This window comes from Platalea leucorodia (assembly GCF_965183815.1).
Source record: "Platalea leucorodia genome assembly, chromosome: 1".
Taxonomy (NCBI): Eukaryota; Metazoa; Chordata; class Aves; order Pelecaniformes; family Threskiornithidae; genus Platalea; species Platalea leucorodia.
Window position 1 is genome coordinate 77,631,000 of NC_138823.1, and position 13,335 is coordinate 77,644,334.

Below are 13,335 nucleotides of genomic sequence, written 5' to 3' on the forward strand. Positions count from 1 at the left end.
AGCAGTATTGCAGCCACACGGGAATTCTGATTTTATGGAATAGATTTTGAGGGCTTTGGCACAGCAAGCACCCTCAAGTCTATGTGAACAGGTGATCTATACATTTGTAAATACTTTTAAATACCCATGCTAGTTGGTTTTTTTTCTTTCTTTTTGGTCCATAACATTACCGTCTCCAACTTTTTCAGTAAATTTGTACTAAACACCTTTCAGAAAACTTTCTACAAAAAAAGATATTGAAATGGATTCCATATATGGTTAAGAACAAAAAAACCCCTTCTTACTCAACTGATAAGCATTAAAAAAAACACTTGGCTGCCTTACCGTTACGCCACTTAACTCCGGAGAGTTTTATCATCTCATATTTCCTCTTTCTTTTATCTTTTGGCCAGTGAAGCATGTAACTGCAAACAGTATTTGCAAAAGAAGTTTTTCCTACAATAATAGGAGTCAGAAGATCAAAGTGAGACTGAAAAGTAGTACTATTGCTGACAGTTATACCCTTGAAGTATGCTACAAAGGCTGTCATACACAGAACTTATTTTACTGGTGCAGTTTACCATCGGTGGGCACAACAAACCCAGCCCTCTATTACACTTTTTTTACAGACAGTAAAAACAAAAATTATAACATTATCCAAAGACTCTATCAAATAAAGATAGCTGAATTCCCGGATAAGGCATGTTCACATGACTGAATAATTCTGAAAAATTCATAAAATGGTACTTATTTTTTTGGCATCAGGCAGCTACTGGTGATTACTGCATTAGGTGTAAAATTTTATGGTTGAAATCCTAAGGGTATCAACAATTTGCCTGTTATACATACACAATTTCTTCACACAAGCGTATTCTTTAGTGCTTCTCTACGATGACAGGTGACAGTTTTTCTACTATACTATAAGCTCCAGCTTTGCACCCCCTGGTACTCTAGCCTAGAAAACTAGATTTCACCAAAAGATTTCACTCTGCAGTAGATTTCACTCTGCTTTCACAGCAAAATTAATGAATTCAGTGTATCTGAATGTAATCCACAATACAAATTGTAAGTGAAAACAGATATAAGGTATTAATTTTTTTCCCCTCTCAGATACAGCTTGATGTAAGCTTTTTGTATTTGGAACATTTTGCTGACTAACCAATAACTGTACATTTAGGTATGTTCATATGTTTTAGCCTTTTATTTTTGTAGGTACAACTTAGTTGAATTGTTGGTTAGAACAAACAGCAGAGATGGACTCGGATGCTGGGTCTAACAACATCAATGGCAAAACTTCCACAAACTTTCACTGAACATTTTGAGGGTTCAGATTAGCAATAGGTTTACCTATTTCCAATAAATTTTCATATCAAAGTTCTAAAGAAAAGCACTGTTAAGTCAAATCCTCTAAACATTCTGTTCAAAGAAACGTGTATTCAGTAATACATTTTAAAATCTTCAGCTCTTGGAATTGAAGGTGTACAATGTACTGAGTGCACTCAGAAAAGGAAACTAAAAATTAGCATTTTACTTAGTAAAAGCTTCACTTTTCATAGTATTTGCAAAAAAATCTTATTGAAATTGCATCAACTTTCTAATGGGCTTTATAATAAATATTTCATTATTCATAAGATTTCAGGGATATATCCTAATTCAAGTAGCTAAAAGAGCACATGTTAAAATATCAGTGTATCTAACTTTTTCAAAATATTAAAATAATTTATATACATTGCTATTTCAAAGTACAAACTGTTTTGCTGGTGTGAATAAGCATGGAGATCTAGCACATAATATTTTCGTTGCAGTCAAAACTTCAGGATAAATAAAATTTTTATTTAACAGCTGAAAGTGCAGGCATCATATATAGCTTAGTCCACACCACTGTTATCCAATGATTCATCATCTATATAACAAGACTATAACAGGAAATGCCACCAGGTCTTAATTTAATTACGTGGCTGAACACTATGACTGATCAACTAGTTCTTGTGCAGCAATAGAATTGTCCTAGAAAGCTGAATAGCTGGTCTAAATAACTGTGCTTTTGGGACTAAGAAGCGATCTTTCCAGTGAAGGCTTGAATTTTTCACTGCAAGTATCCATACCAGTTCAATTCTTTCTATTTACATTTCATCCCATACCATACAGTTCCCCTTCACCTTTCTGTATAGCACAGGTCCTGAGTATAACTGTAGTTGACTGAAAAAACTTGCTGGTTTGGACACATAGATATCGTGCCTGTGTCAGCAGCAATCTGGTAACCCTATTTGACAGGAGCAAAGGAGCACTAGTCTGGTGTAGGAGAGAACTTCAGTTTTGCTTTATTTTGTTTATTATATTAAGAAAAAATCTAGGAATACACACTGACAGCTGTTGCCTGTTCTTTAAAATTTGCTGTAATCAAGCACAATGAAGTTCATTCATATTATAAACCAAATGAACTTCTCAATCAGGGATGAGTTCGACTATAAAAAGTAATCTAACAAACATGTAAATAGCGGACTATGTAAGCTATATAAGGCTTTGCTTTCCCCTTTAGTCTTTTAAGTTACTTATTACATCCCTGAAACGGTGGCTTTGATTCGTTGCTTGCAGGTGCTGATTCAGACTGTGATGGCTCTGAATCTGCAATAAAAAAAGATTACAGTTCTTAGGATAATTTCAACCATAAGGATAAAAAGGTCAACTAAAATTTTCAGTTTCACTTTCACATCAAAATGCATACAAATTCCAGTACTTTTAATTTTTAACTAACAAGATAGACAAGCTACCTAACAAAGTTTGCAGTATGATGCAAATCTATAACCCAGTGCAAAGGGGTTATAGATTTACATATGGAATGGGTTATATCTCCTGTCTGATGTGTCTTGGACTTATCCTGTGCAAGAGGTAACAGAGAAAGCTCCGTCTCAAAAGGGAGCTGCAAGGTGCTCATGCTGCCAGTTGCGTTGGAGGAGCAGACAAAAGTACCCAAGTGGGAAAAAAATACAAGCACTACCTTCAGTGCATACCTGAAACAATGAAAAGGACAAGGTCAAAACTGAATCAAGGTACATGTCTGTATGACACCATACTGTTAAGAGCATTTAAAAAAAAATCTCCTTTTACATTGAGATACAGAATCAATCTCAACCAGAAGACCTATGATTGACAAAGGAGGGCAATACAAGCAAAGCAGGTGTTGTGTTATTTAAGAATTTGTGAAAGAAAAGCATCTCAAAAATAAAATGTATCTATATATGAAACTGTGCGGCACACTGACTTTTCAGCAGCTTTTACAGTACACCCATCATTTTGTTCTCTACGCATAAGTGGTATAACCAAACCAATATCATGATTACTCCGAAACAATCTTCAGCTTTCTTTATATCCCAAATGTCCCATTAGAGGCACACTTCACATTAAAGAAATCAACCATCACCAAATGAATGAATTTGAGGTTTTGAAAATCCCAAATCCTTTAATTTTACTTACAGTAATGGAAAAGAAAAATGTCAGTGCACAAGAAAGTCAAATAGAATCTGAAGACAAAAGAAGAATATTCAAGGTTTTCTTTCATGCTAAGGCAGAGCACTTTTAGGCTCCATGGCTGAACTCTTAGGTCATTGCGCCTCCCAAGGCAGCATCCTCTGCATGATCAGAGTTTGGATACTTAAGTTGACTTTGAAGAGTTGCTTCTCAGGTTATGCATGTTCTTTCAGGTCCAGACCGAGATCTGGCTTCATCCCTTAGGCTTTTTTATAGCCGTTTTTCTTCTAAACAATAACACACAACTTCTAGTTTTCTGTTTGCCTGTTTTCTTCTGATACTCACCTGGAGGAAGAGGTTCTGCATACACACACACACACACACACACAAAATATTACTGTAGATACATTAACAGAAGACACAAAGATGAATTCAGGAAGTGCTGAAGTGTCACAGAAACTACATTAACTGGCCTCTAAGACTTTCACACATTGATATATCAAGGTCAAGGGAGTCATGGCAATCCCCAGAGTATACACAAGCATTCACTGATATAAATAAATGAAAAAAAAAAAAATTCTGGAGCTTGCAATGTGTACATTCAATAGCATTTTAAAAGGTTGCTATAGAAAACTGATATACCCACCATGGTTACCAAGCCAGTGTAAAAAGCCTAAGCAAAAGGTCTTTGACAGAAGGGGAATTTTCCGCCCTTTAACCTTTATATCTCAGTGTTTTCAAGTGATGTCTTTGATAGCTGTTACCACTGTGCATGACAAAGTAAGGCTTGAAATCGTAGGTAAACATTGGATAAGTTTTTTTCTCTCTAATAAAACTCTTGCAATGCCACTGTCTTAAACGATGCGCGTATGTTTATTTTTGACAAATTTTTATGAAGTTATCTATTTCTTAAACATGAGTATCGATGACATTTGTCACAGAAGTTTTCAGAAAAATATTGGGGGCCAAAGACTATTCACAACAAATAGGCAACAAATATTTTGTGGTCTGCTTAAATTTAGGCAGGAGGATGGCTGTGTCTCCACAGCATTTTACAAAAACACAGAAGCCCTTGTATTGGAACAGAGCATACTTTTGCAATTGTAAAGATGAAAAAATCCATGAAAGCCCCTGCCTTCGCTGACTACAAACAGGATCACTCTTTTCCATAGCTGGTCATAGGGTATTGTAAGCTAAGCATAGTAATTCAGTAAGTCTCACTATATTCAGAGAGCGCCACACAAATTATTCAGGCTGCCCTCTGCTGTTACCTTGAAATCCCAACTCACATTAAAAGAAACAGCTTTCAATAATTTTACCTTTGGACTGCTCACTATTTACTGATGTTTCTTGAATCTTTTTGGCCCGTCCAGTACAGTGCTGAAACCAGTCCCATAACCATTGCTAATTAATTTTCTAAAGTTTACTGCTTCACTTTTTCTCTGAGCAGGCCTGTTAATCCAAATATATTAAGGAAAACAATAGCATAAGTAAACAAAAATGGGGATTAGGTGGGAAAATTTTATTTTGCACAGAAAGGGCAATAGCCTTATAACATAATTTATTTCCAAGTAATTAAACATACATTCTACAGGTAATCATCTAAGCAAAAAACAAAAACAAACAAAAAAACCCAAAGCACACAACTACGCCCGATTCAGTAATGTGTAATTTTACATGAGAAGAGCCATCCATTTTATTGGAACTTTACATGTGTAATACACAGTTCTGGTCTTAGAGATGAAAAAGTGAAAAAGGGAAATCATACAAAGAATGTGTAAAAAAGGCTGACAATACTCATTCTGTGCTGCTCAAAGATGAAATTTTGTCACAGGTTTGCTCTTAAATTCATCGGACAGTTTAATCACTTATTTTGCATCATTAAGATACTTCTAAAATATGCTGGGATTACTGATGACTGTGTAATAAATTTTTAAGACAAAGTACACAGAAACAATTCAGTTGTGCACACAGCTGATGACATGATCACATCACAGGTGATATATTAATTTGCTTAAAAGACTATTATCTTCCAGGTGTTCATTACAGTATTTTTGCTGTGCTTGACCTTATATAGGCTACAGTTTATGTGTTTACTTAAAATGGTAGTCCTACTCGTGTCTCTGTAACCTATGCTTACGAAATAACGTACATTATCATTTGCATCTGTTCACTGGTACTGAGAGAAAAAAAACAGACAATTTAGAATACAATAAAAGTGTGCTACATGAAGACATGCAACTGTATGCTTAATTTTCCTAGAGCAAAGTTATACTGACTAGCTTTCCTATAAGACTTAAAGTGCTGTTATTTTAGTTGTTTGTAAAACTGTTTTAGTATCACACATGATAGCAACTGTAGTAGCAGTAAGGATCCACAAAATCCATATGCATATCCTCTAATCTCTGCAATTTCACAAGAAGTAATATTAAGTGTGTGCACAAATAGTTGCAGGCTTATGAGTTTAATGAATTTCATAAGAGTACTACTTACATAGGTGGGAAGGAAAGCTTATTTTTCCCACTAAATTCCTTCTTTGTAGAAACATTCGGCATTCTGCTTGGATGTTTAGGGTTTATAGCTGGGAGCTTTATCTGTGTTAGAGAAATCTGAACTTAATAAAAGGAGTTATGATAAAAATAACCAAGAAGATTATATGATAATATAGCCTTCAAAAGTGAATGTTATATTAAAGGCCCTAAATGTCTTCAAATTTTACTATCATCTTATCTATATTATTTCCATAAGTAAGAGTAGAGGAATATAAAGGAATAGCAAAAGATAAAGCAGCACCTTAGTTAGTTATTCTAGATGAGATCAGCTCTTTGTTCAGTATGTCAATAGTGCAAAATGTGCCCTCCAAAAGCTTTCCCCTCACAGTACACTTCTACCCAAAATTAAGCTTCAAATTCCAAGTTACCCATTGCAACCTTTCATCTTGGCTTATTTCTCTGTATGCAGTGTATGACAACATCCCAGTCTTACTAAAGTCAGTGGGACCAGAAATTGATTTCCAGTTTAATTACTACATTTTGGGGTTTTTTTTATAAAAAGCGTAAAACATCCCATATAATAAGAAAACAGTTGTGGTACATTAATTAGAGGTTTGAAATTCAAACAAATATAGATGTAGTGGGGGAAGCCTACAACAGAGAAGTGTATTTTACTTTTATCATCTTTCACTTGCTAATGACAGGTAAAGAAACTCAGTGTTGACTGAAATATAGAAAGATGACAGCTAGAAAGCCAGTGAAATGACATTACAAACTCTAGGACTGAAAGTTGGAAAACCGAAAAGTAATGGAGAAACATTAGCAACACATAACAAAGCTACTTATTATAACGTCGATCAAAATCAACAGCTGCTGAAGAGTCAACTTACTTCCCTCTCAAATAAAAGCATTAAATTAAATATCCCAAACAACTCCCAGATATTTTTCACTGATACCTGCCACGAAATTCTGAGGTTAAAGAAAAAACAAAATCTCTTTAAAGACTATTTACAGATTCCTTTGTTGCATGAAGAGAGAAAAAAAAAGTCCTGAAGACAGCACCAAGTTTTCAAAGCTTATTAACAAAGTTTTTGTGTTATACTAATATATCCTTTTAATTAGAACCTACATATTATTTGACCATTTTCTCTTTTAAACATGCAACACAGGAGAGCACCCCATAGGATAAGAGATATTACTTGCAGGTTATTTAAAAAAAAATCAGGACAGGGTAACTAGAAGTGAAATATATCGCTCTGTAAATTTAAAAGTACATTAAGGATGAAGATACTTTTCACCTATGTGGACATACCTACTGCAATACAGTTAACAGAGCTAAAAATTACAAACAGCGTGCAAAAATTAGATGCATCATCAGCAGTTGCACTTGGATTACAGACACTACAAAACAACTCCCATGAAAACACCCATGAGGAGAAGATTCCAAAATAGATGTAAACACACCACGGACTTCTCAAGGAGCCCATGCACATTTAGTATAGAAGGAGCAAAGAAAAGTATAATAGCATTTGAACACATCTAATCAGTGAACTCATTAACAAGCCACTAAAAGAAGCAGACCTGAATATTTGGAGAGTGTAAGTTTTCTTATTTTCTGGGAGAAAGTGAAGCCTACGACAGAGAGTTCTACTGATTCTGAAACAGGACGCCAATGCAAACCAACGTGTTACGTCAGTGCTAAAATCCCTGCAGGCTTCAGTGGAGTCAGAGTTTCATCAGAAGAAAAGTTCCAGAATCTGGTAAAGAATAAGCGGATGGGCTACTAGGTTTCAGCCTGACTGATGTTATGTTGAAGCTTAAAGAGATGAAAATCTGGGACACTTGTCAGAGAAGAAGAGATGATACTAGCAAGAGCACGCAGTGACGTCGGGGGCAGTGATGTCAGATGAAGAGGAGTTCTGTTGTCCAGCCCAGGGGTTAAAAAATGCGTTAGCCACTTAGAACTGCTTTACAAATCTGTTAACACTGTTCTCTGCTGAAGCAGCGTACTTCTGCTTTACATTTCAAAAATGCGATCCTGTTGTGCAAAAAATTATAGGGCCGCCTTCTGTCCATCCTTAAACTGTACCAGTACAGATCTGACATACCATGGAAGTTTCAGATCCAGGACACAGTTGCCTACAATTTCAACTGAGAAAAAGAATTCAATTAGACAAGCAGAAATCATCAAACTCGGGTAACTTTTGTCACATATTGAAGGCATGATGGCACACAGGGCAACACAGAAGAACTATTTGATAGGCAGAATATACAAATAGTAGATGGAAAGAGATGAGACTCTCCTCTCGGCACTGAAGAGAGGCATTAGAAAAGGAAGTCTAGTTATTAAAGAGTTAGTTAAAGGGCAGGGCAGAAGCCTAGAGGGATTTTGTCTAGAGACAGACAAAGGCCCAACTGTCCAAACTAAAGTCAAGGAAAAAAAGGGGAAAGGAAAGGCAATGAGAAAAGACTTGAAGGCTGCTAGCAAGTCTCACGCACTGTTTTAAAGGTTGTCTTTCTTTTCTTGGTATTAAATGAGACAGGCTACCATAACTTGCAGGTATCAAAATGTTCCCTACTGTTCAAATCAGCTAAGGAGTGACAAAAAGAGCAAGGGAATAGATCAGAATGTGGTTTTGGAGGGCACCTGCAACCCCATCAGGTGCTGTTTGTTACTTTGCTGGGCAAATTCAGCATTAAAACCAGACCCTTGTGCCACTACACCCCTATGGTTATAGCTGAGGAGGCATTTTCACTTTGATAAGCCTCTGTTTAACAGCCATCAAGTTTCACAGATAAAGCAAACTATGTAGGACATTTTTTACATGTTCTCTGTTTAAAGCATTTGCTCCCTTTGTGAAGAGATGGCGACAACATACCCTAAAAATTACTACCTATATTAATTATACATACACGCTGATTAGTCTCAGATTCAAGAAACATGAACTGTGATATGTATTGTGCCTGGCTGGTATATGAAGAATAATGGATACCTGCTGCCAGCATGGAAAACTAAAAGCCCCCTGATGAAATCCTGACTCTGCTGCAATCAAGGGAAAAATTCTAGATTACATTTCAAATCTCTCTCTGAGGTAAAATCCTGACCTCAGATGAGTAATCCTTTTGCTACAGCACATACATACATATGTATGTATGCATACATACACATACATTTCAGGCAAATGCCTGAAAGAGATTACCTCAGACATGAAGTAGTAATCTTGCTGGTGCCACAGGAAGATTGCCTAATGCTGATGCTAACTCTGGTACCACCTCCAACTGATCTCCCAGCCATACACAGGTCTGCCTTTTTCTTAAGCTCATAGCATTTTTGACCCAACCTGGCTGGTCCACATGATGCATAGGTGAAAGGATGCTTCCACCTGGGCTAGCAGTCCATCACTTTGCCATGAGCACAAAGGCTAAATTCTTCATGCACTAACACATCTTTGCTGCTTTGCAAAATTCCCAGAAGAACGAGAATTATCCCCATGATTAAGGCATTAGGGAGGAACTACAGGATCCATCCTAAGGCACAGAGAACCATGTAATGGTCCCCCTGATCTCCAGTCCTCCTCTATGCAGTGACAACCATTATGTGAGGAACAGTGAAGATTCTAATACTTCAGAACAAAGTGGCATAAAGGCTTAAAGCTCCAGAGCAAGGGCCCACCAGGGAACAATGTTTTCCAAACTGAGTAGAACAGGTACCCTTAGAGGTTAAAATGTTTTTGCACTTGTTCCTAAGGGTGCCTTTTGGGATTTATCTCCATGATTGCATCACACATCTCTCCTCTGAACAACTGCTTAGTCAGACTGGACTGAAAAATACTTTCAATATGTGCAGTCTCAGTACTTGAGGTAGTTTGCTGCTGTAGCACCATCATGTAGTCAAACAAATAAATTGAATATTCCTTCGAGATTTGTCTGTGGTGTTCTGGAATATCTCTCTTACATTTCAACACACAAGATGTACGGTGAGAAAAGTAAAATCAGGACTGTTTGGTGGAGCTAGTTCCATTGTCTCACTTGAAGAGTCTTCAGGAAGGTACTCTTAAAGCATGAGATAGAAACCTCCTATAAGAGGAAATACAAGAAATAGCTGTGAAAGAAGGACCATGTGATGTTTAAAGATATATGAGACACTTTTCAGGGTCCAGGAAAGGTACTGTGAAGGACAGCCATTTCAGAGATGGTGGTGTGGAGGTAGAGCTAAAACTAGAGACACAGAATCTGCCTTCTCAGGCACCTAATCTAAAAGAAAAGATTCGGTAGATTTAGTACCTTAGGCAAAACTCAACTTCATCTTCCATAAGAGCAGTGTAAATTATATATCAAGGCCTCAGCAGATTTGGAATCCAAGCTGAATGTATAACATATATTCACTTTGTATGTGGTGATAACTAAAAAACATGGGAACTTTCATTCACATGACTGAATGAAACTGGGTCTTGATCAAACTCCACCCAAACAGATATGGACCTCAGTCTCACTTTACCAGTCACCACATGGACTTGAATTACACTTATTGTCATCAAAGTTAAGTTTGACTGTTAGAGCACTGAAGACAATTGGTTCTTAAGCAAGGGAGCGAGGGACAGCACTTCTTCTCCATCCTAATTCGATCCTTTAAGAGGCTCCATGGCAGGCTAAGTTTCTGTTTTCAGTGCCTTAAATCTCTGATTGAAAAAAAGCTTCACCTACAAGCATCAGGCAAATTATAGTTTAAGCATACGTTGCTTGTTTGCCTGTTTCCATAGGTTAAGTAAACATTCTCAAGCCTATTCAGAAATGAGGTGTTCCCATTTACACAAGCCATCGTTCTGAATTTGCACTAGTTACTCATCTCAGCAAAGTCTAAGGACTTATTTTCCTAAAATGTCCAACATCTGCCCCTCTGTTCAAGAAGGGAGGTATTGGTGTTCAAGTACATCAAATGCCTTTCCATGTATACTCCAAAGACCTATGGTAAATGAGGCAACCAAGATTATGGAGGATATTAAAAAAACCTAAGGCTTCAGCATCTAAAATGGCCAGGGGCAGGGAGGATGGAAGAGGGAAGATGGAAGAGAGGTTTCGAGGACAAAATGCCAAGGTCATCACAAAAAGGGCATAGCTATACTTATTTTGTCTTGGATACATCTTCAGTTCAAAAGACAGTGCACTCTCTTTGGGGTCTCTCTTGCATTTTGAATTAAAACAAACTCCTCTTTTGGAACAGTCTTCTGTTCCTTCCTCCTTCTTTCTTCCTCCCCCAACATCATGAAACAAGAATTCTCTTCACCAGAGTGAATTGCAGGGGAAATAAAGCCTATGAAGATAGAAACTAACTACTGGCTTTCATTCACACTTAAATATACACACCATAGATTGCGATGGGAAACTGCATTTCTGGTTCTTATGCTATACCTGCAGCACTTAAGAGAAACACAGCTTTCTTCGCATTCTCTAACTGTGACAGAAATATTGCTTCTGGAATACAGAAACTCGGGTGGACTACAGCTTCCCTTCTAGAAGAACCCACAGGCCCAGCCAGAAGTGTCTTCGCAAGCTCTACAAACAAAGCATTGTCACAGAGTGCCTCTCCATCGTACCTTCTTTTTCTCCATGTCTTCTTTGTCCTCAGCATCCCTCTGCCAAACACTTTTCATATCAAAATCAAAAGGCCCTCTTCTCGGCTCATAACTGTTACCACAATGGTCATCAGACTTAAACTCTCTGTGAATCATATAATCTGGTAGAGAGGAAACATAGCTCCTGCAGGCAAAGATTTGACACTTGTTTGTACAAGGGATATGTTCATATCTTGCACTTTAGTACAAAAGTATTCTGAAACACTAACAGGTGAAGAGAGAATCCAAGAAGTTATGTGGAGTCTCAGCAGACTTACCGTGGCTCATCGGTCGCTGGGGGATCGGAGCAGTGCAAGTACCAGTCAGGCACAGCATATGCTGCTGGAGAGGACCTCCTTGTCACAGGAGTGTAGTGCTTCAGCAGGTCTTAAGAGAAAAAGACAAAAGCCACTACATTTCTGACTTCTTACCTGGTTGCAAAACCTTTGTTTGCAGGTTGCTGTTTTATCAGGAAGAAATGTTTGCTTTATTGAGGAAGGAGCACTTGTCTCCCTTGATAAAACAGACAGAACCTTGCAGCACTGCGTTCTGCTTGTACCTTTTTTCTCTTACTCTAAATGCTTTGACATGTTTGTACTGGTCTGTTAATTCCTATTTCTGGATTTGTCACCCTGCTCTAAGCGCGCATGCAAACAATCTGCTCAAGTTCCTCAAGCTTCCTTCTTTGATAAAGGAAATATCAAAACCACGGATCACCTTGGAACAAGAATAGAATATGTACAACACTGTAACAAACTGAATGTCATCACAAAAACCACTTTATAAACCTCTACCAAGTTTTCTGATTATGCTTTTTTGTGACAACATCATTTTCACCAGACTGCTACTTAAATAGTCCAAGCATAAATTGTAAAGACCTCACTCAAACACAGCTAACCTGTCATCACCTACTTAGATCAGATACAGTTCAAAACTACACATTTTGTTAAAAGGTACCTATACACAATAGACTGCAAGGATGTCTTGAGAAGGTGACCTCTTATGTCACATTTTCAATTGCTCATTTTTTCCGTAGGTTAATTTCAAAACTCCAGAGGATTCTTCTGTAGTATCTACAAGCACTTTCTACCACCACACTCAAGAAATGCCGAAGAAAACAGAGGAAAACAAACAAGCGAGAGAGACGCTCACCAGGTCGGCCTCCTTGCTTTGCCAGCCTGACGCAGGCTGCATCGGTCTCTTTGATCCACTTCCTGCGGCACCCAGATGGCACGTCGTGGGGAGATTTTGCAAGGTCACCGAGACCTGGAATCTGGGGTGCTGGAGGAAGTGGGCTCTTCAAGGTTACCGACTTCTTTGGTCGTTTCAGTGGCATGTGGTATTACCGTCCTGTGATAATGGAAAAGAAAATATTTGTGGTAAAAATTAACTGCTAGCATCCCTTTTTCAGGCAACTAACAAATCAAGCCCACCTGAAACTTGAGCAGCATGCTGCATTTCAGCTTGGAGACAGAAGACCAGGCTTGCTTATTCTGGGGGATATAGTACACACAATTTCTAGAGGATCTGATGCAACAAGGGAACACCTTGTTTTCAGTTTTGAAACAGCATTCAAGTTTTCATGTAAAGTGTTCTAATACAGGGGATCATGCATCTTCGTGCAGAAAACTATTTCCAAGGACACCAAGAGCAGCAAGAGGCACAGAAGACAGCAGGAAACACTTAAGCCTTTGATTTCTTTTCCTCCTCACCCATTAACAAAAGCAAAGACAGTACCTGTCTGTTTGCAGGTCTTTATTTGTAAAACAGCCAAACCCAATCCC

The 13,335-nt window shown here is 37.8% G+C and overlaps 1 protein-coding gene across 1 annotated transcript; it reads right to left on the reverse strand.

Moving 5' to 3' along the window:
• Nucleotides 1-2,527: 2,527 nt before the first annotated feature.
• LOC309598515 (uncharacterized protein C7orf57 homolog) lies at nt 2,528-12,887 on the reverse strand (the record flags this gene model as incomplete). The annotated part of the gene is given in 7 exon segments (XM_082329193.1): nt 2,528-2,598; nt 4,767-4,841; nt 4,844-4,899; nt 5,941-6,056; nt 11,534-11,744; nt 11,830-11,938; nt 12,704-12,887. Coding segments are annotated over 7 exon segments (822 nt in total).
• Between the last annotated feature and the right edge of the window lie 448 nt (nt 12,888-13,335).